Here is a 27762-nt window from a genome sequence, read left to right on the forward strand (position 1 = left end):
CAGATTCAGATCCCCTCCTTTCACCTCCCTGTGTTCCTAATTCCATTTGCTTAACCCCTCCCTCCCCCTTGTTGTTCCTTCTGGTTCCTTTCCCTCCTTGCACTCAGAGCTCCCTCCCCACTCCCATCTGCAGCCAAATTCCTTCCTCTTCAATCAGTGGCCCTTTTCACCCCCCATACTGTGCTCAGATGCCCTCCATCCAAAACACTTCTCTCCCTTCAAACCTCTGAGAACTCAGCCCCCTTCTGTTCCCCTCCCCAGGCTTGCACACAGCTGCAGTGAGAGGTAAGGGCATGCCGAAGCAAGCAGCACCTGAGCACAGACAGAGGGGAACAGAGAAACCCAAATGCACAGCCGAGCACAGGAGAATCTCGAATCTCTCCAAGTTTTATTTACAAAGTTTGCAGGGAATTCAGATTCAGGGAAACACGTGTCTCATTCCACCCCCCCCTTCTATTGTGCTGAGTTTGTCTGCAAATTCCAGCCTCCGGGTAGGTCTGAGATGACATGCACACATTTATGGTAGGCTAAGTTAATTAAAAAAAGCTATTGAATAATTTAGTTACCACAAAAATCACCAAGCAAATCATTTGGCAACACTTCCTCTTGCAATCCTTAACACTGCATGGCAACAGGAACTCAAATCTTGGCAGCCCTGGCAGTCTGTACTTTACAAACGTCTTTCCCAGGTTAGAAGTTCTCAGAGCTGATGCTCTGACTCTCCTCCTGCAGCTGGGAGGCTGTGGTGTCTCCAGGTGAGGCTACATTCAGGTACCCGATCTCTGAAGGCTGAGATGGGGATAAGCAAAAGGACGAATCCTGGCTCTCAGCTCCTCCTTCAGGCTTGGTATCGTGCACGGGCTTCAGGCTGCTGAGGGAGTCTGGTGGTTCTCGTGGTGGGAAACTGAAAACACATTTCCGCTCTTTAGTCATTCTTTAAGCGTTATCTGATTCCTTGCCACCTGCACAGCCACAGTGCACCTCTGAGAGGCAGCACAGGGCTACGGCTGAGCCCAAGTGCTCAATTCCTGCCTTGCAATATGCAAGGAGAAATTCCCTTCCTTCTCATTTTACCCCACAATACCTGGCACGGGGAGATGACGCTGACACCTTACTTTGTAGCTGTCGTTCAGAGAAGTTGGCACTCTTCAAGTCCTGGAACAACAAACAGAGACTTTGAAAGGGGGAGGTACGTGTCAGACCCTGAAAGTCAACGTACAGCCTTGGACCTGAAGGTGTCCTCTGCTCCAGGGCAGGTTCCCCAGCTCTACAGTGCTACTAAACATAAATCTGTCTTTTGAGTCTGAACCTTAAAAACAAACAAACAAACCCTAAAGCCCATGTCAAGCAACCAGAAAAACACAATGGACTGCACAAACAGGTCCTGAAAGTACTCTCTTTTATTTGCAACCACTTGTTTCCAAATTGGGTTCAGTTCTAGCAGCAAATCCCATACAAGTTCAAAGACAACTCGGGGTTTATCATTCGTTCCCTCTGGTTGCAGTCCTTCAGCTCAGGGCTCTGGAGATCCCAGGGCCCATCACTGGTGTTAAATACCAAGGCGAAGAAGGCATTAAATGTCTCTGCTTCACCTTCTTCTCCATTTGTGAGGTGACCAACCTCACTGAACATCAGACCAATGTTTTCTTTAGTCCTCCTTTTGCTGCTAACATGCTTGGCAAAGCCTTTTTTGTTAGAGAATACTACCTGTGCTCCTGATCTCTTTACCAATACCTCAAAGGGATATTTTGATCACCCTTGGACTTCTCATCCTAAGTTCATTGCTTAACAAGCGAGACCAGATAATAATCTGAGCGCCATACCAGCTACCCCAGAAGTTCTTCCTCACCAAAGCCACTGCAGTCTGCTGCATGCTTGGCATCTCCTTTCCATCCAAAGGAAAGGACTGGTTCAGCCCTTCTCTGGCACCTCAACTGCAGCTACAGACACTGACCCTGCCAGGAGGACATCAGATCCCACCACCTGTCTGCTGAGATCAGGACATCCCAGAGGGTCTCACCTCTGTGCTGGGAGTGTGGATGCTCCTCAGTGTGCGCTGCGAGGTGTGCATGTGGCCAGAGAGATGGAGTTTGCTCTCATGCAGCCGCATGTTCTCCTCATCCAGGATCTTCATTCTGGGTGTGTTGCACAAACAAGGCACAGGTTATTTCTCTTCCAGCCCCGTTATGCTTCCTAAAGGACCTTTCATTTTTCAACTTCAGATCCTTTTGCCTCCATGGCAAGAGGAGGGCTAGGGAGAATCTCCATCCCTTGTTGGACACCGAGGGTAACTTGGTGACCAAGGATCAGGATAAGGCTGAGGTACTTAATGCCTTCTTTGCCTCAGTCTTTAATAGTAAGACTTGTTACTCCGTGGGAACACAGTCCCCTGCGCTGGTAGATAGGGATGGGGAACAGAATAGGCCCTGCATGAACCGTGATGAGATGGTTTTGGACCTGCCCTGAAAGCTGGATGCTCACAAGTCCATGGGGCCAGATGGATTGCACCCTGGAGTGCTGAGGGAGTTGGTGGATGTGGCTGCCAAGCCACTCTCCATCATTCTTTGGCAGTCCTGGCTAACTGGGGATGTCCCAGCAGACTGGAGGCTGGCAGATGTGACGCCCATCTTCAAAAAGGGCTGGAAAGATGATCCTGGTAGCTCCAGACCTATCAGTCTCACCTTGGTGCCGGGGAAGGTTATGGAACAGATAAGCTCAGGAGCCATCATGGACCAGTTAAAGGTCAACCAGGGAATCAGGCCCAGTCAGCATGGGTTTACGAATGGTAGATCCTGCTTGACAAACCTGATTTCAGTCTATGACAAAGTGACCCACTTAGTGGATGAAGGTAAGGCTGTCAATGTGGTCTACCTGGACTTCAGTAAGGCCTTTGACACTGTACCCCACAGCACTCTCGTGGAGAAGCTGGCTGCCCACGGTTTGGATGGGCGTACACTCTGCTGGGTGAAACACTGGCTGGATGGCCAGGCCCACAGAGTTGTGCTCAATGGAGTTAAATCCAGTTGGCGGCCAGACACGAGCGGTGTCCCCCAGGGCTCGGTACTGGGGCCGCTTCTATTCAACATCCTTATTAACGGTCTTGATGAGGGGATTGAGCGCACCCTCAGTAAGTCTGCAGATGGCACCAAGTTGGGAAGGAGTGTTGATCTGCCTGAGGGGAGAAGGGCACTACTGGATCGATGGGCCAAGGTTAACTGTATGAGTTTCAATAGGACCAAGTGTTGGGTCCTGCATTTTGGTCACAACAACCCCAGGCAACCCTACAGGCTTGGGGAGGAGCGGCTGGAAAGCTGCCTGATGGAAAGGGGCCTTGGTGTATTTATGGACAGTCGGCTGAATATGAGCCAGCAGTGTGCTCAGGTGGCCAAGAAGGCCAATGGCATCCTGGCTTGGATCAGGAGTGGTGTGGTGAGCAGGACTAGGGAAGTCATCCTGCCCCTGTACTCGGCACTGGTGAGGCCTCACCTCGAGTACTGCGTTCAGTTTTGGGCACCTCAGTACAGAAAGGACATGGAGGTGCTGGAGCAGGTTTAAAGAAGGGCAACAAGGCTGAGGAAGGGCTTGGAGAATGTGCCCCACAAGGAGAGACTGAAGGAATTGGGGCTGCTTCGTATGGGGAAAAGGAGGCTGAGGGGACACCTTATTGCTCTCTTCCAATACCTGAAAGGTGCTTACAGCAGAGCGGGGCTGGTCTCTTCTCACTGGCAACTGGACGAGGGGAAACGGCCTCAAGTTGTGCCAGGGTAAGTTTAGGTTGGATATCAGGAAACACTTCTTTACAGAGAGGGTTGTTAAGCACTGGAATGGGCTCCCCATGGAGGTGGTTGAGTCACCATCCCTGGATGTGTTTAAAAACCATTTGGATGTGGTGCTCAGGGACGTGATTTAGTGGAGGGCTGTTAGAGTTAGGGTAGTATTGTTAGGTTGTGGTTGGACTCAGTAAACTTTAAGGGTTTTTCCAACCTGACTGATTCTATGATTCTAAGGACTTCAGCTGTATGCCAGGGGTTTTGCTGGGCAGAGGGCCTAATTACATCCCACAGCAATTAAAAGCCCCAGCACTAATGACCGAGGCACAATTCGGGCTTTCCTCCAGACAAAATAAGGATTTCTTCATAGAAAGCATAGTTGCAGACTTGCAAGAATGAGGCAGGCTCCCAGGAGCATCCCACTAAGACATTGTTAGGTGCCTACCTGCTCTGCAGGGCAGCAACTGTAGACCTGTTGCTCCAAGGGGTCTCCTCTTGGTCAGTTATCCTCTGGAGGAGCCGTCTTCTTTCCTGGAGTAACTTCTCATTCTCAGTAGTGATCTGTGCAATCAGTGCCTTCCCCTGAGCACCGTTGCAGAAGGAACAACCAGAAGTTACACTTTGCTCTTCTCTATCTTCCGTAAACCTCACACTCTCCCAACACACCACAGGCACTGAAGTGCCCTTTTCAGGGCTGCTTTGTCCCTTTCAAGGAGGTTTGCTAGAAGTGGTTCTTATACCATCAGCTCTAACTATTCAAGACTCCTGTCTACCCACTGCAAGGCAGGTCCACCTCTGCTGGAGGTGCTCTACCAAGCTTATTGTGGCAATCTCCTCATTGCAGGGAGAAGAGATAGTCTGCAGTCAGCTTCCCTGCCTTCCCTGTAGGGAAAGCCCCCGATGAGTTCTTTTACCTTTTCCACTTGGAGTTTTGACTCACTGAGCTCATTTTCAAGCTGCTTAATTCTGCTGTCCCTTTGTTTCACCTCATGGATAAACGTTGCTTTGGCTCTGCGGATCTTCTCTTTGTGGCGGAGCTGCATTTCGTTATATTTCCTGAGGAGGTACAAACACAAAGATGTAAAACCCTTCCATGTTTTAAGCCAAAAATGAGGCAGAAGACGTTTTGCATTTACTAAGGCACCTCAAAGCCTGAACCAGGAGCTGCAGCCACCTACCAAGCTCAGTTTGTCCACACAGTTGAAGGCAGAATGAGTGCACTGACTTTCTAGACTGCATCTTTCACTGTTGTGTCTGACCATTTGGTTGTTTGTTTTTTTTCTTGCAAGACTGCATTAAGCATCAATGAAGTGGACTGGGGAAAGGACCCGAAGTATCCCCCAAACTGACTCCAGCTTTACAAATCCCAGCCCTTCTCCCTCTGGGTTAACTCTCCCTGGATTAAGGCGGATCTCTCAATGCTACGTGTCTTGAACAGGAGAGACATGAAAGGCTGCAGAACAGTCAAATCCAGTGTCACTATCAGGCAAATAAAGAGCATCTCCTGGGTAGATGTGTTTTTTTGTTTGTTTGTTTGTTTGTTTTTTGACTTCACATCCCCTTCCACTTAAGTCTTTACCTGACATACAGATCCTTCTGGTTCAGGAGACGGACTCCTTCCTCATAAAGAGCCTTGTTTTCCTCCTTCAACAGCGAGAGTTGCTCTGAAAGCTTCTGGCTCTCCTTTTGACACTGGAGGTGCTGGAAAACAAATATTTTTTCTATTTTTGTGCATGCCTTCAGCCACAGGGGCTCCCCGCCTCCTTTCAGTCTGGTCTCCAAAGCTTCCCCATCACCAGTCCCACTCGCTCTGCTCCCCACCTTGGGTGATGAGGACAAGTGTGTGCTGCAGCTCACCTCGCCTGAGTCAGTTTTCTTATCATCTTCCAGGGCGTGCAGAGTCTTGGCCTGCAGCTCCACGTGCATCTTGGCCAGCGACGCCTCTGTCTCATGGGAATGCCGCAGCTGCTGCCGCAGTTCCTCCACCTGCTGCTCCAGGAGCTTCCTAAAAGCATATTGGTGCGACAGTGAGACGGTGACACCGAGGTCACCTCACCATGTGCCACCATGATGTCTAAAAACAACACGGTGCACTGCATCTGTCCCAGGCAACTCGAGGAGTAGAAAGAAATCAGCGCGTTCTGGATGCCCCCGTGTCCCACTGCCATGCCAAAAAGTGAACGCTGTGGCTGGGAACATCAAACCCAGTGTGAACACAGCTGTGCTGGGACACAGCTGGACCAACGATGCTGGCACCTAAAGGTAAACTATCGCTGCATCAAATTGCTGGGCTGGCAGGAAGGGTGGTGCACCTTCTGAGTCAGCCGAAGCCCCCACCAATCTTTTACACTTCATAAAGAGGGAATGCTGTGGGTCTCCCCCAGCTCTGTGTACCTTTTCAGCAGCTCCTCACGGAGCTCTTGCTGCACTCGAGCTTCATTTTCTCGAGCTTCCTTCAGCTCCTCCTCCAGGAGTTTCTTGTCAGAAACACGAGCTTCTGCCAGCAGGAGTTGGTGCTGTGAATCCTTCAGTTTTTGCTGGATCTTTGAGATCTCAGATTAAAATTGGACATAGATTAAAGTTTTCAAAGTTAACAAGCTGGTATTGGAATCAAAGGAGTCACAGGAAAGGAAGATTTCCTTGCTTCTGCTCAGAAGTACTCATTTCTGCAGGTCTTTGTGTCAAAGAGCACTCACTAAAAGCAAATCCTTTCTAATGACTATCAGATTTTGGATCAGATACCATGGCATGAATTAACAACAATCTTTTCTATACTTAATGTGATCCTGCATGCTTCAAAACCAAATCCAGCAATCAGTGTAGGAATCAATGCCATAGAAAATTGCAGTTTTTGCAACTCACGAGATTGCAAACAGAAGCAAGAGTTGTCAGTGAGAGCACAATCCAAGCTCCCCACGCCTGCCAGCATCCCAGCAGTATTCTCTGGAATACTGAGCTTTAGAGACAGGAGTTAAGGTAATCAATTTGCCTTCTACTGCCTTAATTATGCTCCCATTAATGACTGACCTGTCTTCTAAACTACATAGTCAGCCCCTCAGGCAATCTCACACTAGTGAAATGCACTTCAGGAAACTGATTCATGAGCTGCTAGTGCATCTTCAGCCACACATAACTGCTAAAATCATCACTGATGTTAAGTTAATCCACCTTGATGAGTTACCTGTTTTTGTGCTTCGTACACTTTGGATTTCTCCTGCACAAGTTTCTCTTGCAGACTGCTCTGCAATTTATCAGCCTGGGAGCACTTCAAGAGCTCTTGTTCGAGTTCTTTGACCTTCTGCTGGCTCTTTTCCCACTGTGCTGACAGAGAGGAGCACGTTTCAGTTGAGTCCAAGAGCTTTGTCCGGGCTTGCTTCAGTTCAGCTTTGACCTGAGTTTCAAAAGAAAAAGAAATCAAGTTTGCGCTTCAGTATATAGAATCTGAAAGGGGCAACAGGATTACCAGCTACTGAACAAGAACAAAAGCTAAATACAGCAAGCAAGTACACCATGCTTTACTTGGAGGCAGTGCAATTCCCATGGAGCTGAGGCAGTGCATGCATGAAAGAAACACTGTTTGGCCAAATCATTTCTTGGGGAAAACTAGAGTGAGAGCAAAACATTAACAGACTCCAACATCCACCAGCCCAGACAAGAATGCAAATCAGATCCAATGCGTTGAAATCAGCGCTTCAGATCTCCCATAGCTTGTGAAATAACATGACACTTTCCTCTCCCTGCTCTCTTCTTACCTTGGTGCATTCCTGCTGAAGCAAGAGATTTTGCTTTTGTAAGTCGATGTTTTTCTCCCTTTCGTATCTCAGCTCCCTCTCAGCTGAGCTGCACAGGTTCTGCACCCGACGCAGGTCATGCCGCAGCTGCTGCAGCCTTTCCTCCTGCTGTTGGAATCTCTCTTCAGACAGACTCTGCAGGAACAGAGGAACAACAAGGATCAGGAAACAAATCCCTGTTAAAACTAACCTGGCAAACAAAAGCAAAACAACTCAGATCCTGAGTGATTTCTGACAGCATCCACAGTTCAGTGACAGCCTCTAAGTGCAGGTGACACCCAGACCCACAAAGTAAGTGCTGGCAGCAGTACAAGGACAGACCACGGGGAGGTCCTCCACTTCTGTTACAGGCAAATGGATTTACAGGAGCTTTCAGAAATTAATTAAGTTCTTCAGCCTCACAAGAGCACTGTACACAAACTAAAAGCTCTTCCCACATCTGCTTTATCAAAATTCTTCTTCCCAGCATCAATTTCAGCCACCTGTTGATCTGCATTCTCCCTTCCCATCTTCACCCTCTGCTCTTGGGACCAAATGAAATCTACTGAAGATCAAAGGTACCTCCCATGTTGATGCCCAGCTGGTTGGGAACCCCTTCTAGGGGCTCTCATCACTTATGGATTTGTTTCCCCACCTGCTCCTATGATGATTTCTTTCAGCACCCTCCCTACATCTTCTAACCTGCTTTGGCAAACCACATGCTTTTTTCTGCTGTCACAACCTTCTCTGACTGTATAGATGAGATGTGTCTTGGTATCACTGCAGCTCTGATTCTGTTTTCTGCTTTCACCCCTGCCTGCAGGCCCTCTTGTCCTCAAATCTCTTCCAAACCTCTGCACATAATCCTTGCTTATCTTAAAACTCTTCATCCTGGATGTCTTTGAAATCTCTTCTTCCCATTATGTCTAAAAACATGACAGAGGGACATGATGACACTGCACATCCCCAAGCACCGTACCCAAGGAAGTCGGTTTCTCAGCTCTCCCTTTATGTCAGTCCTGCAGCCCTTCAAGGATTGACTTCCATTCCAATTTTGCCACTAAATTAGTGAAAAAAAGTAGAGTGCAGATGGCAAAGCTGTCCATACCTGTTTGATGCTCCCATCTAAACTGCCTGCAGAGCTCTGTGACGTAAGAAACCTGTTGTCTCTATGGACTGTGCCTTGATTCATCCTCAAAGCCTCTTCAAATGTGCTGTCATGCTGCTCCCTGGTAGTCAGGATATCTTGCTTTAGCTGGGCAATTTCTTCCAGCAGCGACTGTTTTTCTTCATTGCTCTCCTTCAGCTGCTTTTCTAGCTCCTCCCTCTTCTTGTTGCTTTCAAGTAATTCAGAACTTGAAGAAGAAATAGCACAGGAAAGAGGTAACTACACATATCTGAGGGAAATCAGTCTCTGAGGGGGCAAGCTGGGCTATGAGAACCTTGTGAAGTGCTCTGGGCAATATCCAATGCTTTCTGGAGGCTTCAAAGGGGATTTAATCCTGAGTCTATCAATTCTGGATAAGGGTCAGGTTCCCACAAACACTAATCCACAACAGGTGTGTATCCAAAGGGTGAGTTCCAGTCATTCATTACTAGGTTAACTACTGGGTGAAGAAGCACTTGTGCAGGTCTGTATGAGCTGGACTCACAAGCAGCCCAGGAGCACTCACACCATGACCTGCTGAATGGAAGTAGGGGCTCACATCCCCCCTAAACCATCCATCTGACTTATCCTGATCCAAACTGTGTGTCCCAATGAGTTAACTCACATCTTATCCTAGTTTTGCTGAGGGAGGTGCTTATTGACCAAAACTCTCTACAGAGTGCTGATTACCAGCTATCTTAGAAAAGACACAAACAGCTGTGGCCATTCCTCCCAGAAGAAACAGGGCATTTTTCAAAGACTAAACCATCAGCCAGCACAGGTGAGTAGCTGAAAGCACCACAGCCCTTGTTAGGGTTTACCAGAGCTGTTCTTGTTCGTCTGTCAGGTTCCGGATCTGCTCTTCCAAAAACACCACTTTAGCCATCTGCTCTTCATATGCCTTTCCATCCACACTCACATCTTCTCGTTGCTGCTTAAGCTTGTTAACCTGCTCATTTTCTCGGACAAGCTCGGAGACCTGCAAGGTCAGAAAACACCGCCACTCATTTTCTTTGGTCTCACCATTCTGTAGCTCTTCACCCATGAAGACATGCATACAAGTCTGCATGGGAGGCAGCTGTGTGTCAGCTACCACCAAATCCCATCGCTTTATCTGATCTCACCCTCCTGCTGGCTATCTGTATTTCTCTGGGCATTACACTGTGTGCCACATTTCTTTACAAAACTGTAGCTTACAAAGCAGCTTGCAGAAAAACAGCAGAAGTATGTATAGAAGTATAAGGCATGTATTCCTCCATCCAAATCAACCCAAACCAGCCTGCTGAGGATGGCTGCCCTCCACTGCTAACATCACCTCTGCCTTGACACCTGGCACTGACAGACCCAAAGCCCAGGACACAGAACAAACATGCACAGGAAGCAGAAGAGGCAGGAAAAGAAGGAATAAGGATCATATAAGGCCACAGCAACTCTCAGCTGGATCGGAACAAGCATCTGCCTAGTCTGGTGTATCTGCTATGTGCTGGTGAGACCAAATCCAAGGCAGATGCTTCCTGAGTGTATGCTAGCACCAACATTTCATCCACATATAGATGCATTTATGTATATTGAACGAGGCAAACATGCAGCTTCTGCCTGCATCAGACACTAGAACAATGGTGATTCCTTTATACTTCTCACCTCTGTATCTAGTAGAGCATTATCTTTTTGTAGCTTCTCATGGGAAGCATTAATGAAATCTCTGTTTGCTGAAGTCCTTTGGACAGTCTGGCTTTTAAGCTCTGTTTTTGCGTTAGGCGAGCCCTGTTGAAGAAAGGAGTTAGCAACATAATGTACCCCTAACTATAAGCTCAGAGGAAGTGCTTTCTCCCCTGCAACATCCAGAAATCTCTTAAAACCAAGGGGAAAAAAAGGAGTTCTATTAATGTAAGCATACTGTAGAGCATCAGTTCTTGGAACATCACTTACATGGTCATGATTAAAACCTACAGGAGTACTGCCCAATTTGCTGTGTTTTGGGCATCTGACAATCACAACACTGAACAACTTCAAGTCTAGACATCCAGATGCATATTAATCAGGACAGCCCAGGAATTCATGCAGAACTCACTCCCAACACCCTGCTGGGAAATGATTTCTCCCACTATAGCTGCTCTAAAAAGAGAATTTAATGCATTTGTGAAGCCAAGGGTCCTTCCAAATACATGAAAAACACTTGCTACCTGCCAGCCTAACACAGGCCATTGGATTTCACTTCATCAAACCTTTGACAGAGGAATAGTTTCCTCTGCACCTTAAGCAGAACCATAACCAAACTTCAAGGACAGATGACTTTCATGATGAGGTCCCTAGACGATGAGTGGATGGAACTATTGGGATGCAGAGGTTAGAGTGGCTCCTCCTGCTCTTCCTGTCATCTCCAAACCTCACATACCTTTCATACACTGACATACAGACTGACCCAGCCACTTCCTAACCTGCTTCTCAGGAAGGCCTGGTCCGTAAGGTGAGCTTTTGCAATGTTAACATGTTGTCTAACAGCACTAGGAAAGAGCTGCCCTCTAGGTGACACCATTCCTCCAGCAAAGCTGCAGTGCGTGTGCAGTTCCACCAACGGTTCAGACCTCCACTGGTTTCTATTTATGTTTAACGAAGTGATTATGACTCACAGCTGGTTTAAGGTCACCCAGGGAGGGAAAAACATCCTTTGTAATAGATGCAACCACCGCCACTCCTTGCCAGCCTCCCTCGGGTCCTATCTTCTGTCTGACCCAGCCTGCAGATCTGCAGCTCTTAGTTTTTAGCCTGGTTTTCAGCACCTAACCTGCCCCGTGCTGAGCTCCCCAGTCAACCTGCAGTGAAGCGTAGTCTGAAGCACTCAACAATAGGAATAGTACTTTGGAGTTAGAGATGGTTCCATTAAAGCAGCTGCCAAAAAAAGCTTTGAAACCTGCTGGACTGGAGCAATGGGTCAGGAGGATTCAAGCAACACGACCGAAGGGCAACCTAAGAGTGGATGTTTTCTGGAGTCAGAAAGGCATCCCTCCCCTGCAGGGAGTCCCACTTCAGGAACATGCATATCCTCCCAAAAGAGCACTGCCCACTTCCCAAACTGGAACATTCACAGCATTCTTCCTGGGACACCAGTGCAAACCTGTAGCTGGTACACATCTGGCTGCCCAGTACCTTCTTCTCAGTCTTCAGATCTTCTCTTAACAGCTCAAGTTCAGATGCAAGTTGTTTTCTCCATTCTCGGCGCTCTCCCAGCTGACTTCCCAACTTTTCTATCGTTTCCTGACAGCTTTGCAGCATCTGGAACAAGTGAGATCGAGAGTCACTTCCACAGCACCATTCATCCTAACAAAATAGAAACTATCTGCAGAAATTCCATTTTCTGGAAAGATGAGGCTGAGAAAAATGGTTCTCTAAAGCTGCCAGCAGAACTCCTGCATCTTATGCCTTGAGCTAGCTGGACGTTTCTGGAGCATTAACCTGATGCAAGATATCTGGGCAGGTTGATTTCCCACATACTACAAACTCCAACTTCCCCACAGAGAAACCTATAGATACCACTGGTTGGCTGGAAAGTTGCAGAAATTCAAGTCTTGATGTTCCTCTATAGGTGTAAACCTTTCACCCCTCATTAGGAAGCCAGCGTGCTCCTCAGCTTGTAGCACTGAAGGCAAGAAAAGCTCTTAAGAGAACACTCACAGTAATGAGCTATTGTGAATATAAGACTGGCATGTTGGATGTCTTCGGAGGAAAGCAGCTATCTGCCTGGCATGAGCTGATAGGGTTCAAATTTTCAGAAGAAATCGATTAAATGAGCATCTCATGTGAATGCATTTCCATGCAAAATGACAAGTTTCCTAAAGAAAACCCCTTACCTCTTGCATCTCCTGTGCTCCATCGGATGCCTGCTCTTCCCCACTCATCTCCATTTTGTTCTTCTGCACTTCAAGCAATTCTGTCTCTAAACTTGTGATCTTAACATACACAAACCACAGGTTAAAGCCAAACCAGCCTTTGCAAAAGGCAGCAAACATAGCAACTTCAGAACAAATCCCACATTTGGAAGTGAGGAGTAGGGGTGGACATGGACTGCTGCCAAGGCAGGCTGGCTTTAGCTCAGACCTTTCGTCCTGCTGTGTCAAAGGCTGAGCAAGCCTGTTTCCTAATTTTACCAAGCCAGGAGTTAACAGCAACCCAGTGGAGTGAAACCACTCAGGGCTCACATAGAAACCCCTTCCATGACCAGATGACAGCCTGCAGCTCCAACAGGACTTTGGAGCTACAGAAGGGATCTCAGCAACAAAGCAAACCGGCTCTCCTCAGCCCCCCCGTCAGCCTTTGCTCCTAAAGCTGATACACAATAAATCTCCATTACTTAGCTTATTTTTCCTCCTAGCCATTAACTTTTCAGTATCTAAGCTGGGCAGGTAAGCCCCATGCTAATGGCAGAACAATACTCACATTGTATCCCCGCGTCCTCGTTCTGTGTCAGCAACCTACGCAGACAGGACTTTGGTAGGTGTGCCAAAGCAGAAAAGATTCCCAAGTCCTTTTCACACGGTGCAGCCTGGCAACCACCCAGGGGTGCTGCTTTCTCCAGGCTCCAGTGCACTTGCCTTTGTGCAGCTCTTCCCTCACCACAGCCAAGGCACCCAAAAGCCTGAGAGATGAATAATGCAGCTCTGCTGCGCTCCATCTGTACAGACGGTGGATCTAGCCAAGGTTTAGCCTTCCTCTTCCATCCTGCAGACCTCTCCTCTGCTGCCATTTGTAACCTTGCATCTCGTTGGCTGCTTGAAAGTTCCAGAGAACATCACCTGGCCTCAGACAGAGGGGACAGGGCTGCTCAGCCCAAGGGAGGAACTCTTGGCCAAGCAGCAAGGCCTCCAGCCAACTAAAGGAAGTGGAAAGGTCCTGACAGTCTGTTTTGGGGGTAAAGCTTCTCTATTCCCTACCCATCTAGAAGCAAAAACGTTTTCTGGCTTCCTCTGCTCTCTGGCTAGGAATTAGAGGAGAAGACCTGTCCTTAGAGCTATTCAGCTGCCCCAGTTGAGGTGGACTGTATGCCCTGCTAAGCAATGCTCCACAAATGCCATGGAGCAGTGCTCCTCACAAAGCCACCTCCAGAATGATGGATCCCTCATCACATCAGGGCTAAAGACCACTCCAACAAAGGCAGCCTCAGGCTGAGAAGCTTCACCAATCATTTAATCCATGCTCAAGATGTGAATGGAGAGAGATGACTTGGCAGGTCTTGCAAGGAGATCTCTAACATTGCCACAGCTCTGGTAAATGAGATAACCACCATGGTGCTTCAGATCGATGGTGTCCTAAAGGTTCTCAGATGGTCATGTGCAAATAAGTAGAAAGAAAGACTTTCTTAACCTTAGGTTGAAGGATCCTTTGAACAGCCTTGTCCTGCTAACAGGAAAAGACCCGGATTGCCCTCATTTTGAGGGTGCCCAAAATTGAGTAGGACACATTAGGAAGGCACTATTGAGATCACGTCTTGATCAAGGTGGAGCAGTGCCTCTCCAAACACATCAGCTTATTAGAGCTCTTCAAAAAGATGCGTCCAGCCATCTCTGCTCTATTCAACAGCAGATGCTGCAGCATGAGAGAAAGGGTGATGAGGAAAACTCACTGTCCTCTCAAATTCAATAGTTTCAGCACAGATGTCCACAGACAAAGCAGATCCTGGCCATCATACTCCCAAGTACCTTAGTGTTTGCAACTGACAGGTGTTTCCTGCTGACAGGTGTCCAAGATGCTGTGCTCAAGAAGTCAGAAGTGCAACCTTTCATCACCAGCACGCTTAATTAGTGATCTTCCTTCAGATCAGTGCCCCACAGGTGACCAATTTCTTCTGTTAGGCAGGTCTGGAGAGGGAATGGGGATTGAAGCCAAAGCCAGGCCTTCCATCATGACTTTCTATCAGAAAAACTTCCTGCCTCTTCTGAGCCCCCAAAGGACTCCTGGCTGCCTCAAACTTGCTCTTCAGCAGGAACTAATGGCAGCAGCAATAGCCATCCAAGCTGGAAATGCAGCTCCTCAAGGAACCTGACATGGAAGTCCGGCAGGAGTACTGATGCTATCTGGGACAGCCTCTCAGGGGAAATAAATGCTTCCAAGATACAAGATGCTCCAAGGAAATAGCTTCAGAGAAAGCATCACGCAATTCAAATTTGAATCACGAAGGCTTTGCTTCAGCTCAGACAAGAAACTGAAGGGTGCACAGCCCACATGTACAGAAGGGCTGTTTGTGAAGGGAGTGTTGCCTCATCTTGTGGGTGCAGGACAACAAATTAGCTTGTTAGCAATGCTTGTTCAAGCACCAAAAAGGGAGAAGTTGGAAAAGACAGTGCTGCTGTACTTCCTTAGGGGTATGCGTACCTCCAAGCAAGTGTCAATTTTGTATGACTGACAGACTTTGCAATTAGTGTTTCTTGTCAAACTAAACAAAGCAGCATGCAGCTTTAGGTCCACCATCATTTTATTTTACCAATCGATATGCAGAGAGACAAGCATCTAGAATTAAACAAAACCAAACAGCATTTCTCCCATTCCTTACTTACTTTCCGGTGCAGTCCCTCCACCTCGCTCTCAAACTGTTCCTTGTCCTGCTTAGTTTGGATCTGTGTCTCTCCCAGAATTGATTCCAGCTCTTCATTGCGCTCTACCAAATCCTCATGCTCCTGCTCAAGTTTGTGCAGCTTGTGAAGGAGCTGTGAATTTCTGCCCTCGATGTTTTCAATCACCTCTCGGCACCTGCACACCAACGACAAACATCACCAAGACTGGAACTGCTATGTGGGATGGGATCAGACAATCCTTTCCTCCTTGAAGCTCATAGAAGAGGCTTAGCAGCAGCACATGCTGGGTAGGCCACCTGAGAATGAAGCTTTGTCTTCCCTTAAAAATCCCATATTTAAGTGTGAAAGCCAAGTGTCTTGGTACATCCCCTGGACAGGAATCAAATCCAAAGAAAATCCTCCCAGCAGCAAAACAATTTCAAAAACAACACTTCTGCCTGCAGGGAGCCACAAAAGCTCAACACTTACTCTTTTAGGAAAACAAAAAGCAGGAGAAAGTGCCAGAAAACAGTCTGCATTCTTGATACACATCCACACAGGACTGCATTACCTCCAAACTTTCTATTTCGAGAGCAGAGAAACAAAGCCGGTACCAAAGGATACTCTAATGAACCCAATACTTAAACACACTCCGTAGGACAGAGTAACAGCAACCAGACTACAAAATAAGCCACACAAAGACAACACGTTAAGGATTTCTATATTGCAAACCTTTTATGAAGAGTTTCACTACCCTGACATCTGTCTTCTTGATCTGAGCCAGCTTTGCCTGTAATAAAATCCCCTTCAGCCCTCCCTTCATCCTTTGTGCCCTGCATATAAGGAAAAAATGAAAAGTTAGCATACAACTGAAGTATCTTAGCATGATGTGATTTTAAAGCTGCCCAAGTCTCTAACAAAAGAAGGGGACACAAGCTACATCTGCCTGTATAAAATCTGGCTGTATTATCCACCAGCCATAAGAGTAAAACCCCCCAGACCTGTAACGATTACAAAGGCAGCAGTGGATATTAGCTTACAGCAACACGTGCTCTACACATCTACACACACACATAGAAAGGATTTGCTTTCTGCGATGGCAAACAAAAGGCACTTGAAAATACCTGCAGTGAGCAAGCTGCAACTTCTTCAGTCCTGGCTGGTTTGGTCAGGGGAAATCCTTGTTTCTCACCCTTTTGATACTCACTGATCTCCTCTTTCAGCTGTTCAACCTTCAAAATAAAAATGCTTGTACTTTTGGTGTACGTTCATCTCACTGTTTTATGGCATTAAGATCCTTCCAAGCTGATAAACTGAAGATTTATTAATATTAATTGCTCAGCTTGAGGGATTGGCTGAGATCACGTGGCTGGTACTGCCAGGCGGTCTCAGACCAGAGAGGTGAAAGCAATAGGAGGTCAGCATACACCTCACCCACTGTCCATGCTGCTCTCAGACAGAAAAATGATTTCAGGACACACAGCTCCCATGGCTCGTAACAAAGCATGCTCACAGCTTTTACAGATCAGAATGACAGCTTTCTATTACATCAACAGTTAAACCTCATCTTCCTAAGGAATAAAGATACTTAAATTTTAGCTTGACAACATGTCTGGTTGGAAGTGATCTCAGTCTGGCTACATTTCTTTTTTGTGTTGAGAAGTCAATCTCAAATCTTAGCTGCATCTCTTATCTATATACGTATGTATGCACACGCAGCACAGACTGCCCTGTAAATCCAAGTTTTAGATTACAGCATGACACTAAGAATCAGCATGTTTTGAACACAAGGAGCAGAACTAAAAACTAAAAGTTTGAAGTCCTCAAATGTGAATAAATCTCATTCAAGAAAGTAAGTCCTTCATACTGTCTGAAAGAGATGGGCACAGTATTCTCAACGATACTTATATTATAGCTACTAGCTTTAATCCAGGAGAAAAGCAAGATGTGGGGTGGCATAAGTAATTAAAGCTCCTGAGAACCAGCTGTAGGTTGCTGAATAACCAGTAGAGAATTTGAGAATTAGGGACAGAGGCAAAACTTGTGCCAAATTAGATTTTTTAATATTCACTCCCCATTGGCCATTTCACTAAGGAAGTATCCTGTTGGGAAAGATTGCTGCATTCAGAGAATTCTAACCCCACTACGTGAGCCATTTAACTAAGAGCAATGACTCTGACTCAGGATGTTTATGAGCCACACGATATCAGAACTGCAGTTCTGGAAAGACTCATAGCAAAGAGAGGGGGAGCACAGAGGCAGAGCAGGGAAAGGAGCCCAGCTGAACATCAGGAGTCAAGCCCAGGACTGCCAGCTGTCAGCAGACTGCTGACCCAGACAACAAGCCAGGACAGGATGGGCACTCACCAGATCAAGGAACGTTTTTCTTTCCAAGTCGAGTGTTTGGACCCGTGCACGCAGCGCCAGAATTTCCTTGTCCAGCCTGCTGTTGTGCTCCATGGCCTTCTGCAGCTCCGTCCTGTCTGGACACAGCACACGGGCTGGTCACCAGCTCTAACACTGCCTCAGCCCTTCACCTCCACCAAGCTCGGAGCGGAGCTACCACATGAATTTCTGAAAGTGCATTGCCTTTATGCATAGGTGTGTGACAGCAGAGTGCAGACAGATGCATGTGGGAGCACAGTTCTCTCACTCAGACAGAGGTTTATGATTCTGGAGATCCAGGTTTGATACCAGCACTACCAAGCTGTGCCACGTTTACTGCAGGAGCACATCAGTCTTGAGTTCAAATCCCCCAACCATCTGCCACACACACGAGTTATGCTCTATTTCAAGTTACAGCCAGAATCAGCAGCATGGACAGATCTGGTGTCTGTCCACAAAACGTGTTTCAGAGTAAATCAGTTTGGAAGAAGTTTCCTTATGAGTGAAAACTTGCAGCATAACCTTCACTATTTGCTATGAGCAGAAAGAGAACCACAGTGTTAATGTATTGATATTTAGGATATGATGAGTAGAGCAAAACTTATGGCCATATAAGCCTGAATCAATAAGCATATGTAACCATCAGATGAATTAACACAGAACAGTATTTTGCCTGCAAGAATTAGGAAAATATGTCTGCATTGGGAGCACATTGACAGCAATGGGTCTATCAAGTACATGCATGCTGGTCTGCTACTCCTAAGTATAACCAGTGGGAAGCCAGTTTTCCTTAAAGAAATCTTTCCCTTTTCAGCTTAAACTTAGCTTTTCCTCAGGCAAAACTAAAACTATACCCAGTGTCTTCATTCCAATCTGGCAAAAACAACAACAACAACAAAAAACGCAACCACAACCTCAAATCCCACTTCCAAGCAAGGACTGCAACTGGATTTTTACTTTCTGTAATTTGAAATGGAAGAAAAAAAATTAGAAAAAAAATTAGAAAAAAAAAAAGAAATCAAGAAAAACCTTCTATCAAAGCCTTCATTTGGCCAAAAAGCTCATTTTATTACTAAGGAAAGCCTTAATATGATTTTGGATCTCCTCTGCTTGTGACTTGGGTGACTTACCACTCTGCCTCCATTCATCCATGCCTTCTTCCTGGCTCCTGGGCTCTTGCAGCACTGACCACGGGGCAGCTCCTATAAGAATAACAAAGGCAGTTTTGCTGTGGTCACATTTCTCAACACAAAACTCAACTGCATTTTTGATGCACTTCTCTGTTAAATATAAAATTGAAAGAAAACTTAAAGAGTCAGTCAAGAGGCGGGCAGCTAAACCATTGCACATGATTCAAAATCCTTAATCTTCATCACTAAAGACTCAATAACAGGGCTACAAACTGCCCAGGAGCAATCTTGTATTTTCTCATTAACACAAGCAGGCAGCTGCAGGTTGAACCAAAATATGCCGCTCCAGTGGAGTCTCACTGAAAATCAGATTTTGTTTCTATTCAAATAATCTGTTTGTTCATGGCTCTGCGGCTCATAGGGAAGAGAAAGCATGCAGGACAGACAGCATCAGGAGAACTCACTCATCTTGCACTCTAATATAGCACAATAAACCACACAGATGTAGCAAGCATCAAACCCTTACTCACAGTTTGGAAAGCCTTAGATTCATTTGTTACTTAGGGAGATCCACTGAGAGAAGTCACGCTGCATCCTGTCCGAAATCTGGGGCAGCAGTGCTGTTTGGAGGCTGCAACACAGCACATGCACCATGCCCATAGATGCACGTGTATCAGTCAATACACAGAGCAGATAACTGCAGAGTGCTCATTTCAATGTCTGTGATTAAAAAGCTGTAACAATGGGTTTGGAGGCTGGCTAGGATGGTTAGGGATACATCTGAACATTGTGAAAGCTGCAAGGTTAGAATGGTGATCTGTGATTCGCACAGCAACACTGCCCAGGTGCTACCAGTCTCCTTGAGTGAGCTACTTGCTGCAAATGCTGCTCACCACTAGCATTCCCTATCACAGAGCTGGGGACAACTGGAGTAGCCCAGAGAAAAAGCATCTAGGGGCTGGTGTTTTGCCAGGGGGGGCTCCTGCAGGAGGCAGCAGTGAAGCATCTGGCTTTAGGTACTGTATGCAGAAAACAGGGTTTCATCCTGACGGCATTTACTGGATGCATTCAGATCTCCTCAGTACTGGGGAAAAAATCTGACACAGATTTTTTCACATTACAAGCAGGACAGCCTTTCTCCAACTATCCTATGTAAGAAGTGCAAAGCCCACAGTAAAAAGGGCTGGGCTAAATGACAGTTAGTAACAAGGAGTGGCACGCAGCCACAAGAGGAGCTCTTACCTATTCTGCTCTGCTCCCTTCCCTGTGCAGCCAGCTCATCTGTCAGCCTCTGGATCTCTTCGTGAGCCATCAACAGCCTCTGCGTGGCCTCATCCAGGTCTCGTTCTACTCTCACACGTGATGCCCGCTCCCTCTCCAGCTCTTCCCTGTAGGGCTGAAACACAAGCTAGTGCTGCAATGGAAACGAGATGACTCTCGCAGTGACCACAGATGGCCCCTCCACACTCTTTCTGACTTGCTGGAACATTAGTGGCCGTATAAACAGAAAACAGGTGAGCTTATAGAGGCATGCTGCAAGGGAAACATGCCAAAATGCAGACATCAAACAGTGTGCCATGGCTGTATCCTACAGAGCTCTGCTTTTCTCCCCTTGACACAACACAGTTCATTAAGTAGCACCAAGCTGACATGATTGCGCTGGCTGTGTTTCCAAACTCACTCACACCTCATCAGCACAAATCTCTAAGTAACCTCACAGTGTGCTGAAGAGCAGACCCACGGCTTGAAATCTCACCTACGTGCCACGTCATCAAGCAATCAAATATGTAAATGTATTACCTCATTTACTGTATCTTCAGCACACTGCATGGATTCACACAGTTGCTGGTGTTCATCTTCCAACTCCTGATGAATGTGAGCAAATTCATCCTTGCACAGAAAGATTTTAAAAGAATCAGCACCACAAGAAAACATCTTGCCATGCATCCCTGGACACTAGCACACTGCATTTTCAGTTTTAACATGTCATGATTAGCAGGGTGCTGTAATCACACCTTATAAGGAGCAAGTTTCAACCAGAGATATCCCACATCCCTGCAAAAATCCTTCATATGCAGAGACAGCTACACAAAAATGCATGTTTGCACCCAGACTTTTTGGGCTTCCAGTATAAGACTGAACAAGCATAAAGCAGCTCCTTTGAGGATTAGAAAGATTACATGTTCCAGTTAAAAGGTTAATTGCTCTTGTTACTCTGTTACCTTGAAACACCCTGGTGAAACTCACGATTGGGTAGAACAAGTGTGATGCTACCAAAAAGAGCAGAGTACTTAACCAACAGCTTCTAGCTTACAAGCATGAACATCAATGCAGGATTCCTGTTCTAGCTCTCACCCCTGCTTGCAGTCATGCTCCTTGTCTGCTTGCTCTTTAAGGTGATGGATGGAACCTGCACTTACATCTAACAGGAGTAACCATCAGCTGCATCTTCAGAAGCACAAGCTCCATGCAGGACAGTCTGGATTCAATGAGACTTGCAAGCACCTACATCCTTCAGCTGACATGGCTCTATTTCTCTTACTCAGCCATCGTACTGAAGGAAGAGTGAATCTGACCACGGTGGGTAAGTGCCCAATGGCAGGTGTGGTTAACTGGCATTTCACTGGGAAGGTACAGCTCTGCTTCCTCCTAACCAGGTTAAGTGCTATTACAATGCTTCACCAGCAAAACAGACAATTTTCTGCAATTGTTTGTATCAAGCAGCAAGACAGTCACAGGCAGATCGTTCAGGATTTACAGAGAGATATTTTCTACTGGGGAGTGGGAGGCAGCACCTCAGGGATCTGTCCCTCACTGGTTTCTTTGCTTCTGAGGAAGATACTTACATCTGAAGGTGCGATTGTACCAGGAGTGACAACCAACCCCACAACAGCAAGGTAGGGACTCTCTAACCAGAAATAACATAGCCCTGCTCATTATCCCTGTGCAAGCTGTAAGAGCAAATCAAGCAGAAAAATACAACTGTGAAAACCTACTAAAAAAATTTATATATATATATATATATATATATATAAACTGACAATCTGCAGATAATTTTACTTCAAAAGAAATGATCACAGACATACTCTTTCCCAGCATGCTTTCCATCAGCCTGAGCAGCTGAACCAGAGCGTACCTGAAGCTGTGCAGCACACAGCCTGTCTACACAGCTGTGTGAGTTCAACTTCTGATCTGTGACCTGCAGTTTCTCCAGCAGCGCCGTTCTTTCCACCAGTAAATAAGCAATCTGTTCACTGGCATTACTGTGAGCTATTTCAGACAAGCCTTCCTGTTCCAGCATCTCCTGGACCTCCTTCAGCTGGGCTTCTGCAAGGCAAGGCTTTCTGTGAGCAAAGGAAGAAAAGAAGCCCAACTGATCCCTTGCAGATCTCATCCCAGCTCCACTAAGTTCTCCCTTTCACAACAGCCCCAGTTTCTCCCATCACCCTTCAGTGCTCATAGAACTTTTAGTCTCTCCACCTGCCTTCCAGATCCCTCGCTCTCTCCTATCCCTTGCTCCAGCCCTAATCCCACTGTCCTGATATTCCTGATCATACCCACTACCCTGCTTGTACAGCAAACGGTAGGACTTTCTGCATCTGAGTTCTCTCACCTTTAAGAGGGGCAAGTTATCCAGGCCACTTCCCTCTACCCAGCAGCTCATCTTCACCAACCTCATTATCCTTGAGCCTCTTAACCCCTAACACAGTTCGGTGGGAACTAAACAACAGATTAGAAAGGCCTTGAGATAAACAAAACAGAGGGGCAGACAATCACGAACACTCTTTGAAAGAGCAGACAAAATGCCATATCACTCAGTGTGCAGTGAGGAGGTAGATCTGAACAGTACTTTTTGCCCCCACGCACATTCCTCCAAAACCAGCTGTAATCCCACAGACTGCTTCTGGTAACAGTCCTGCAATGCCTCTCCTGTAGGATTAAAGGTGTAAAAATCCCTTCTAGAATCAAACTGACAGCTCTTTACCATTTCTCCCAAAGTTTCAGCTAGGAAGTCTGCATTGGGAAAGACTTCAATGGCTTTCAAAGTAAGTGGAACATAATGGTATTCCCAAGAGAAGCTGGTGCTTGGTTATGGCAAAGCACTGTGGTGTGTAGGGCCATAGTTGGCTTTACTGATCGTTTCTCATCAGCCTCACAATCACTTTTGCTCTAGTAATTTGATGAATATGAAGAAAACTACCATCTCTCCCAGTTTCTAACCCAAACTAGATGATAAAAGTTGACATATGCCCTCAGATGGGAATCAAGAGGAACTGTGGGTTTGTATGGAAGAAGAAGGGGTATTCACACTGTTGTGCTGCTTAAAGAACTAAACATTGGAAGTGAAACAAACATTTCTAGTAGTCTTATACAGGATAGGTATATTGCTCTGGACACGTCTGCTCCACACTCCCATATGCTGGGTTTAACAGAGGACCCAATGCAATCACACCCTACGGCTCAAATCAATGGCATGTTTCCACTCTGCATTTTGCAGCCAGCTCTGTTCAGCCCTATGAATGGAAAACACCCTGCGGTTTCCCCTTCGTCCTCCCTGTGGTTACGAATTACAGCTTGTTCCACAAAGAGGTCAAACACAGCTCGTTTGCTGCTTCCCTCTTTGAAGCAAACCACAAAATATTGCATTCTGCAATTGAGAAAAAATAACTCACCCCTTGCTCCATATGCATTAGGAAAAGCCCACCTAACACCCAACATGCCCTACAGATTCCTGCCATGGCTTTGCCAAATCCCATCTCTGCTCCCAGTCAGGGTTACAGCCCCTCTGAAAGCTGCTCTGAGTATAGCCAGCAATAGGACAGCAGGTCAAAGGGACCGACAGCTCTGACCTCCTGCAGCTCTTTCGAGGCTGGTAGTTTTGCCTGAAGGTATTTGAATCTTAGAATGGCCTGGGTTGAAAAGGACCGCAGTGACCATCCAGTTTCAACCCCCCTGCCACAGGCAGGGTCACCATCCACTTGACCAGGCTGCCCAGAGCCACATCCAGCCTGGCCTTGAATGCCACCAGGGATGGGGCATCAATTTGCCTTCCATCCAATCTGCAAAAATGACACTACATGATTTAGCTTGAGGCAAGAAGATCTAGACATTTTGCACAGGCAGAAGAAAAAAAAAGATTTGAGAGGATGAGGGCAGCCTGCTGTATATAGCATAGACTGCTGCTTGTAAATCCTCCTGATTTCTCACCAGCATCTCAGAAACCCTTCTCCACCATACCCATGCTTGAGGACAGCAAACATCTTCTAGGATCAATGTCATAGCAGCACACTGATGCGTTCCCACAAGCAAGTACCCACTGCACAACCACTTTTGGAAGCAAGCTTTGTATTTGTAAAGCTGCCTTGCTTTCACAAGGTTTCCCTCCCTGCCACACAGGGACAAGCAATTCACAGCTATCATACCCACACAACAGAAGCTCAACCATGCTGCCTACATGTAAGCAATACAGCTGTTATAACAAACAGGCTACAATTATTCTTTTTTGTTTTGCTCTTAAATCGCTGTAGGTCTCAACTCCACTGTGTTTTACTGCTGGTACATTTGTTTTGGTAATTCAGTGCATGAGTTATCGATCTGCCCTCCAAAAACACTGAAGCACATGAGATGAGAACCATCAGAAATGGATTATGAACTGCCTCGAGGACAGGAAAAATTTCACTCTGGGCAGAGGTACCAAACGAGATAAAGCTGCATCAATAGCTCAACAAAAAACCAAGCAGGGCTACAGCAATTCTCCAGACCCAGTCCTCTGGACTCGCCTTACTCACATTTCTGTTAACAATCCCAGTGGGCTGAGGGTCTTCCTTTTCACAAGACCCCTTCTCCAGCCCTGTTTTGATAAAGCCTGATCTGCAGTATCATCTTGTCCCTCCTAAAGAAAAACAAAACAAAAGGCACAGTGAGAGCTGGAGGACAGCCAGCCTCTAGATTGAGGCCCTCTGCCTCCCTGTACCCACAGGACTTGGGAGGAACCCTCTGGGCTGGTTTGCACACACTCCAGCAAAAAGCAGAGGCCCAGAGAAGAGAACCAGTAGCGACACAGCACCAAACCCTGCAGCCACACAACAGGCAGCAGAGGCACAGAGACAGAGATGGGCAGTGTTCTTTGTAAAGGAGGAATAAGTGGGGAGGAACCAGAAGGGAAAGAGAAAAGTAGTAGAAAAAAAAAAATACAGCCCAAGGAATGACCTACATGAACTACAAGCAGCTGAGGCACGTCCTGTCCAGAGCCACAGATGTCCAGCTGGAGTGAGCACTGACAAATGAGAACACAAGCACCCACTCCTAAGGCTGAGCTTTCAGAGGGAAAGGCTGACATACAGCCATAAACATTCAAGGACCCAGGACACAGCTACGGAGGTATTCCACAGCCTCCAGTTCAAAGCTGCTGCCAGGCATGAGACAGCAAAGCTCCAGTCCTCCAGCTGCCCCTCAGTGCATAAAAGCACTGTACAGTAACCCCTCATGGATGGCAGGCTGGAAGCAACTTGGTCACAGATAGCAAGCCACCAGTGTAATGGGCACGGAACTCAGTTTTCATCTGAGCATTAATCATTGCCCAACAGCCATGAGAATCCTTAAAAAACACGAAAACTGGAAAAGAGCAGAGCCACCAAGGAGAAATAAATTCCAGCAAAGCTTTGGGGATATTTCCATCTCCTGCCTGCCACCTGCTGGGGAAGATGAGGGAAAAATCAGTAAAGTTTTCTACCACAGAGATGCTTGCAAGAAGTCACTCCATCACTACAAAGCCCTGTGCAAGTGGCTCCAGGAGCCCAGAAGAGCCACAGGAGAGTAAGATTTTCAGACTGGGCTTAAACCCACCTGTCCTGTAAGGTCACACTGTCAGACATGCTCCCTAAGAACTGCAGGGTGCCCAAAACCAACTTTCAAAACAGCAATTACCTTCCCCAAACTCCTATATCTTTGCCCAAAATGAAGTGCACGTAACAAAGAAACTGTTCCAGCTGTGCTTCTCACCCCTACCTTCACCGCAGACCCAGGATAAGGCACAGCACAAAAGAAAGAGCTGATGGTAAGAACCCGCTGTTAGCAGTGCTCAGTGCACAAAAGAAGATGGGAGTAAGTCAAGGATGAAAGCAACCCTATGTTTGAGAGAAAAGCAAGTTATTTAAAGGAAGAGACTATATTCCGAACAAAATGATGGCACTAAAGTAAACACAAACTACAGGGTTTGAATTGCCATTGCAAATACACCAGTGCCCTACAAAGTTGTCTTTAAATCTATGGGCCTTGTCTAAACCAAATCCAATGGCAAAGGTCACCATCTCTAGCAGGAACACAGCTCAGCACTCAGCTACCTGAGGAGTTTACTGTCAGTTAGGTCAGGGCTGGGGTTGCCCAGATTGGTGGTGGTGCCCCATTCCTGGAGAGGGCCTGGAGGGGCTCTGAGCACCTGATGGAGCTGTGGGTGTCCTGGCTCATTGCCGGGGGTGGGGCCAGATGACCTGCACACCACTGAAAAGAGCCTGGCACCATTCGTTAAGACACCTGCCCTGTAGATATTTACAAACATTGATGAGATCCTCTGAACAGCCCCAGGGCTCTCAGCCTTTCCTCATACAGGAGACGCTCCAGGCCCCGATCTCTCCATAGCCCTCTGCTGGGCACTCCCCAGCAGTTCCCTGCCTGCCTTGAACTGGGCAGCCCAGCACTGGGCCCAGTGCTCCGGATGTGGCCTCCCCAGGGCAGAGCAGAAGGGAGGAGAACCTCCCTCGCCCTGCTGGCCACGCTCTGTGTGATGCACCCTGGGGTCCCATCAACCTCAAGGACACACTGCTGGCTTGTGGTCACCCAGTTGGCCACCAGGACACCCAGGTCCTTCTCATCAGAGCTCCTCACCAGCCACGTCAGTGCAGGTCAGGGGCTGTACGTGCAGTTATTCCTCCACAGCTTCTGAACTTTACATTTGCTCTTCCTGAACCTCATCAAATTCCCCTAAGCCCAAATATCACTCATTTCACAAAGCCTGAAGGCAGCTCTGCAGGAAAGCTGCCCACATCCCTGCTGCAGAGGGTTGGATTACCGTGCTGCAGCCGCAGCTGCACCAGCTCCAGCCCGAGCCGCTCGTTGTCCCGCTCACACTCGGCGATGACCGCATCCCGCTCCTGGCTCAGGCTGCGGACGTGGCCCACGTAGCGCTCCACCTGGGGACACAGTTCCGTGAGCCCCTTCCAACCCCAACCGTGCCGTGCTTCCAGGCTCTCTCCTTTTCCCGCCGGCTCTCGCAGGGCAGGCCGGGCGCTTCATCCCGTGGTTCCGGCCCTTACTTCTCTCAGCTCCTCGGCCCGCCGCCGCTCCACGTCCCCCAGCCGCGCCTCGGCGCGCCGCAGTAGCCGCCAGGCCAGGCCCAGCTGCTCCTCCGCCGGGTCGCCGGGGTCCGCGCCCTCCGCCTGCAGCCAGCGCCGCACGTCCTCCGCCAACACCGGCGGCTCCGCCTGCAGGGAAGCGACACCCGCCGTGAGCGACGTGCGGCACACCGCCGGCACCCACCCGGGGAGCCCGGGAACCCACCGGCGCGGCGGCGGCCGCCTCCATGCGGCGCGGGCCCGGGCCGCGGGGCGGCGGGGCGCCATGGCAACGGGCGACCCCGAGAGCGGCGCCGATTGGCTGCGGAAGCGTCACTCAGCCCTAAGAATTCGGCTAAGGGGCAGGACTTCCGGATATTGGCCAATCGGCACAGCGTTCGTGGCTGTGCGTTGCCATGGCGCCGCGATGCCCCGCCCCTGCGTAACCCGGGCCGAGGGGTCACAGCACCGCCCGCTCCCTTCTCCAAGTTCTCCGAGTTCCGGCGGGCTGCTCGCCCCACAACTCCCTGAGGAAACAGCAGGAAGGTTCCCAGCTCGGGGATCGAGCCCTTCTCTGGCAGGGCAGCGCCTGCAGCGTCCCTTTCAGTCCCCTCACACAGTACTCTGGGCCCATCCCCCCCAGCTTGGGCCAAACACACTGCATGGATCCCCCCTACTCCCCCTC

At 47.8% G+C, this 27762-nt stretch overlaps 1 protein-coding gene across 4 annotated transcripts; it reads right to left on the minus strand.

Annotated features, from left to right (window-relative positions):
- Positions 1 to 374: 374 nt before the first annotated feature.
- CCDC30 (coiled-coil domain containing 30) lies at positions 375 to 27394 on the minus strand. Of its 4 annotated transcripts, none has more exons than XM_015297226.4 (26): positions 27304 to 27394; positions 27060 to 27227; positions 26816 to 26936; positions 21884 to 22074; positions 20548 to 20637; positions 19990 to 20143; positions 18748 to 18819; positions 17600 to 17715; positions 16357 to 16464; positions 15965 to 16065; positions 15236 to 15428; positions 12536 to 12634; positions 11835 to 11960; positions 10329 to 10451; positions 9509 to 9666; positions 8649 to 8895; positions 7523 to 7696; positions 6952 to 7161; positions 6165 to 6322; positions 5628 to 5775; positions 5350 to 5471; positions 4685 to 4826; positions 4216 to 4352; positions 2021 to 2135; positions 1085 to 1155; positions 375 to 904 (listed from the first exon to the last, which is right to left on the minus strand). In XM_015297226.4, exons 1-26 carry the CDS (start codon positions 27325 to 27327, stop codon positions 691 to 693), a joined length of 3582 nt encoding a protein of 1193 aa, XP_015152712.2. In that variant the 5' UTR covers positions 27328 to 27394; the 3' UTR covers positions 375 to 690. The 4 variants fall into 4 exon arrangements, with proteins under 4 accessions (XP_015152712.2, XP_015152710.2, XP_015152713.2 ...); XM_015297224.4 differs by having other exon boundaries at positions 19990 to 20155; XM_015297227.4 differs by lacking the exon at positions 10329 to 10451 and having other exon boundaries at positions 19990 to 20155.
- Positions 27395 to 27762: the final 368 nt, after the last annotated feature.

Source organism: Gallus gallus, chromosome 21, assembly GCF_016699485.2.
Source record: "Gallus gallus isolate bGalGal1 chromosome 21, bGalGal1.mat.broiler.GRCg7b, whole genome shotgun sequence".
In the NCBI taxonomy this organism is placed as follows: Eukaryota; Metazoa; Chordata; class Aves; order Galliformes; family Phasianidae; genus Gallus; species Gallus gallus.

Excerpts from the sequence above, each read along its gene's own strand:
- CCDC30 (XM_015297224.4), bottom strand. The coding sequence starts at position 27,327 with ATGGAGGCGGCCGCCGCCGCGCCG. Across the intron at positions 20,156-20,547 it reads CTGAAGATACAGTAAATGAG|CTTGTGTTTCAGCCCTACAG; the intron begins GTAATACATTTA and ends TTGCAGCACTAG. Across the intron at positions 17,716-18,747 it reads GGATGAATGGAGGCAGAGTG|ACAGGACGGAGCTGCAGAAG; the intron begins GTAAGTCACCCA and ends TGCTGTGTCCAG.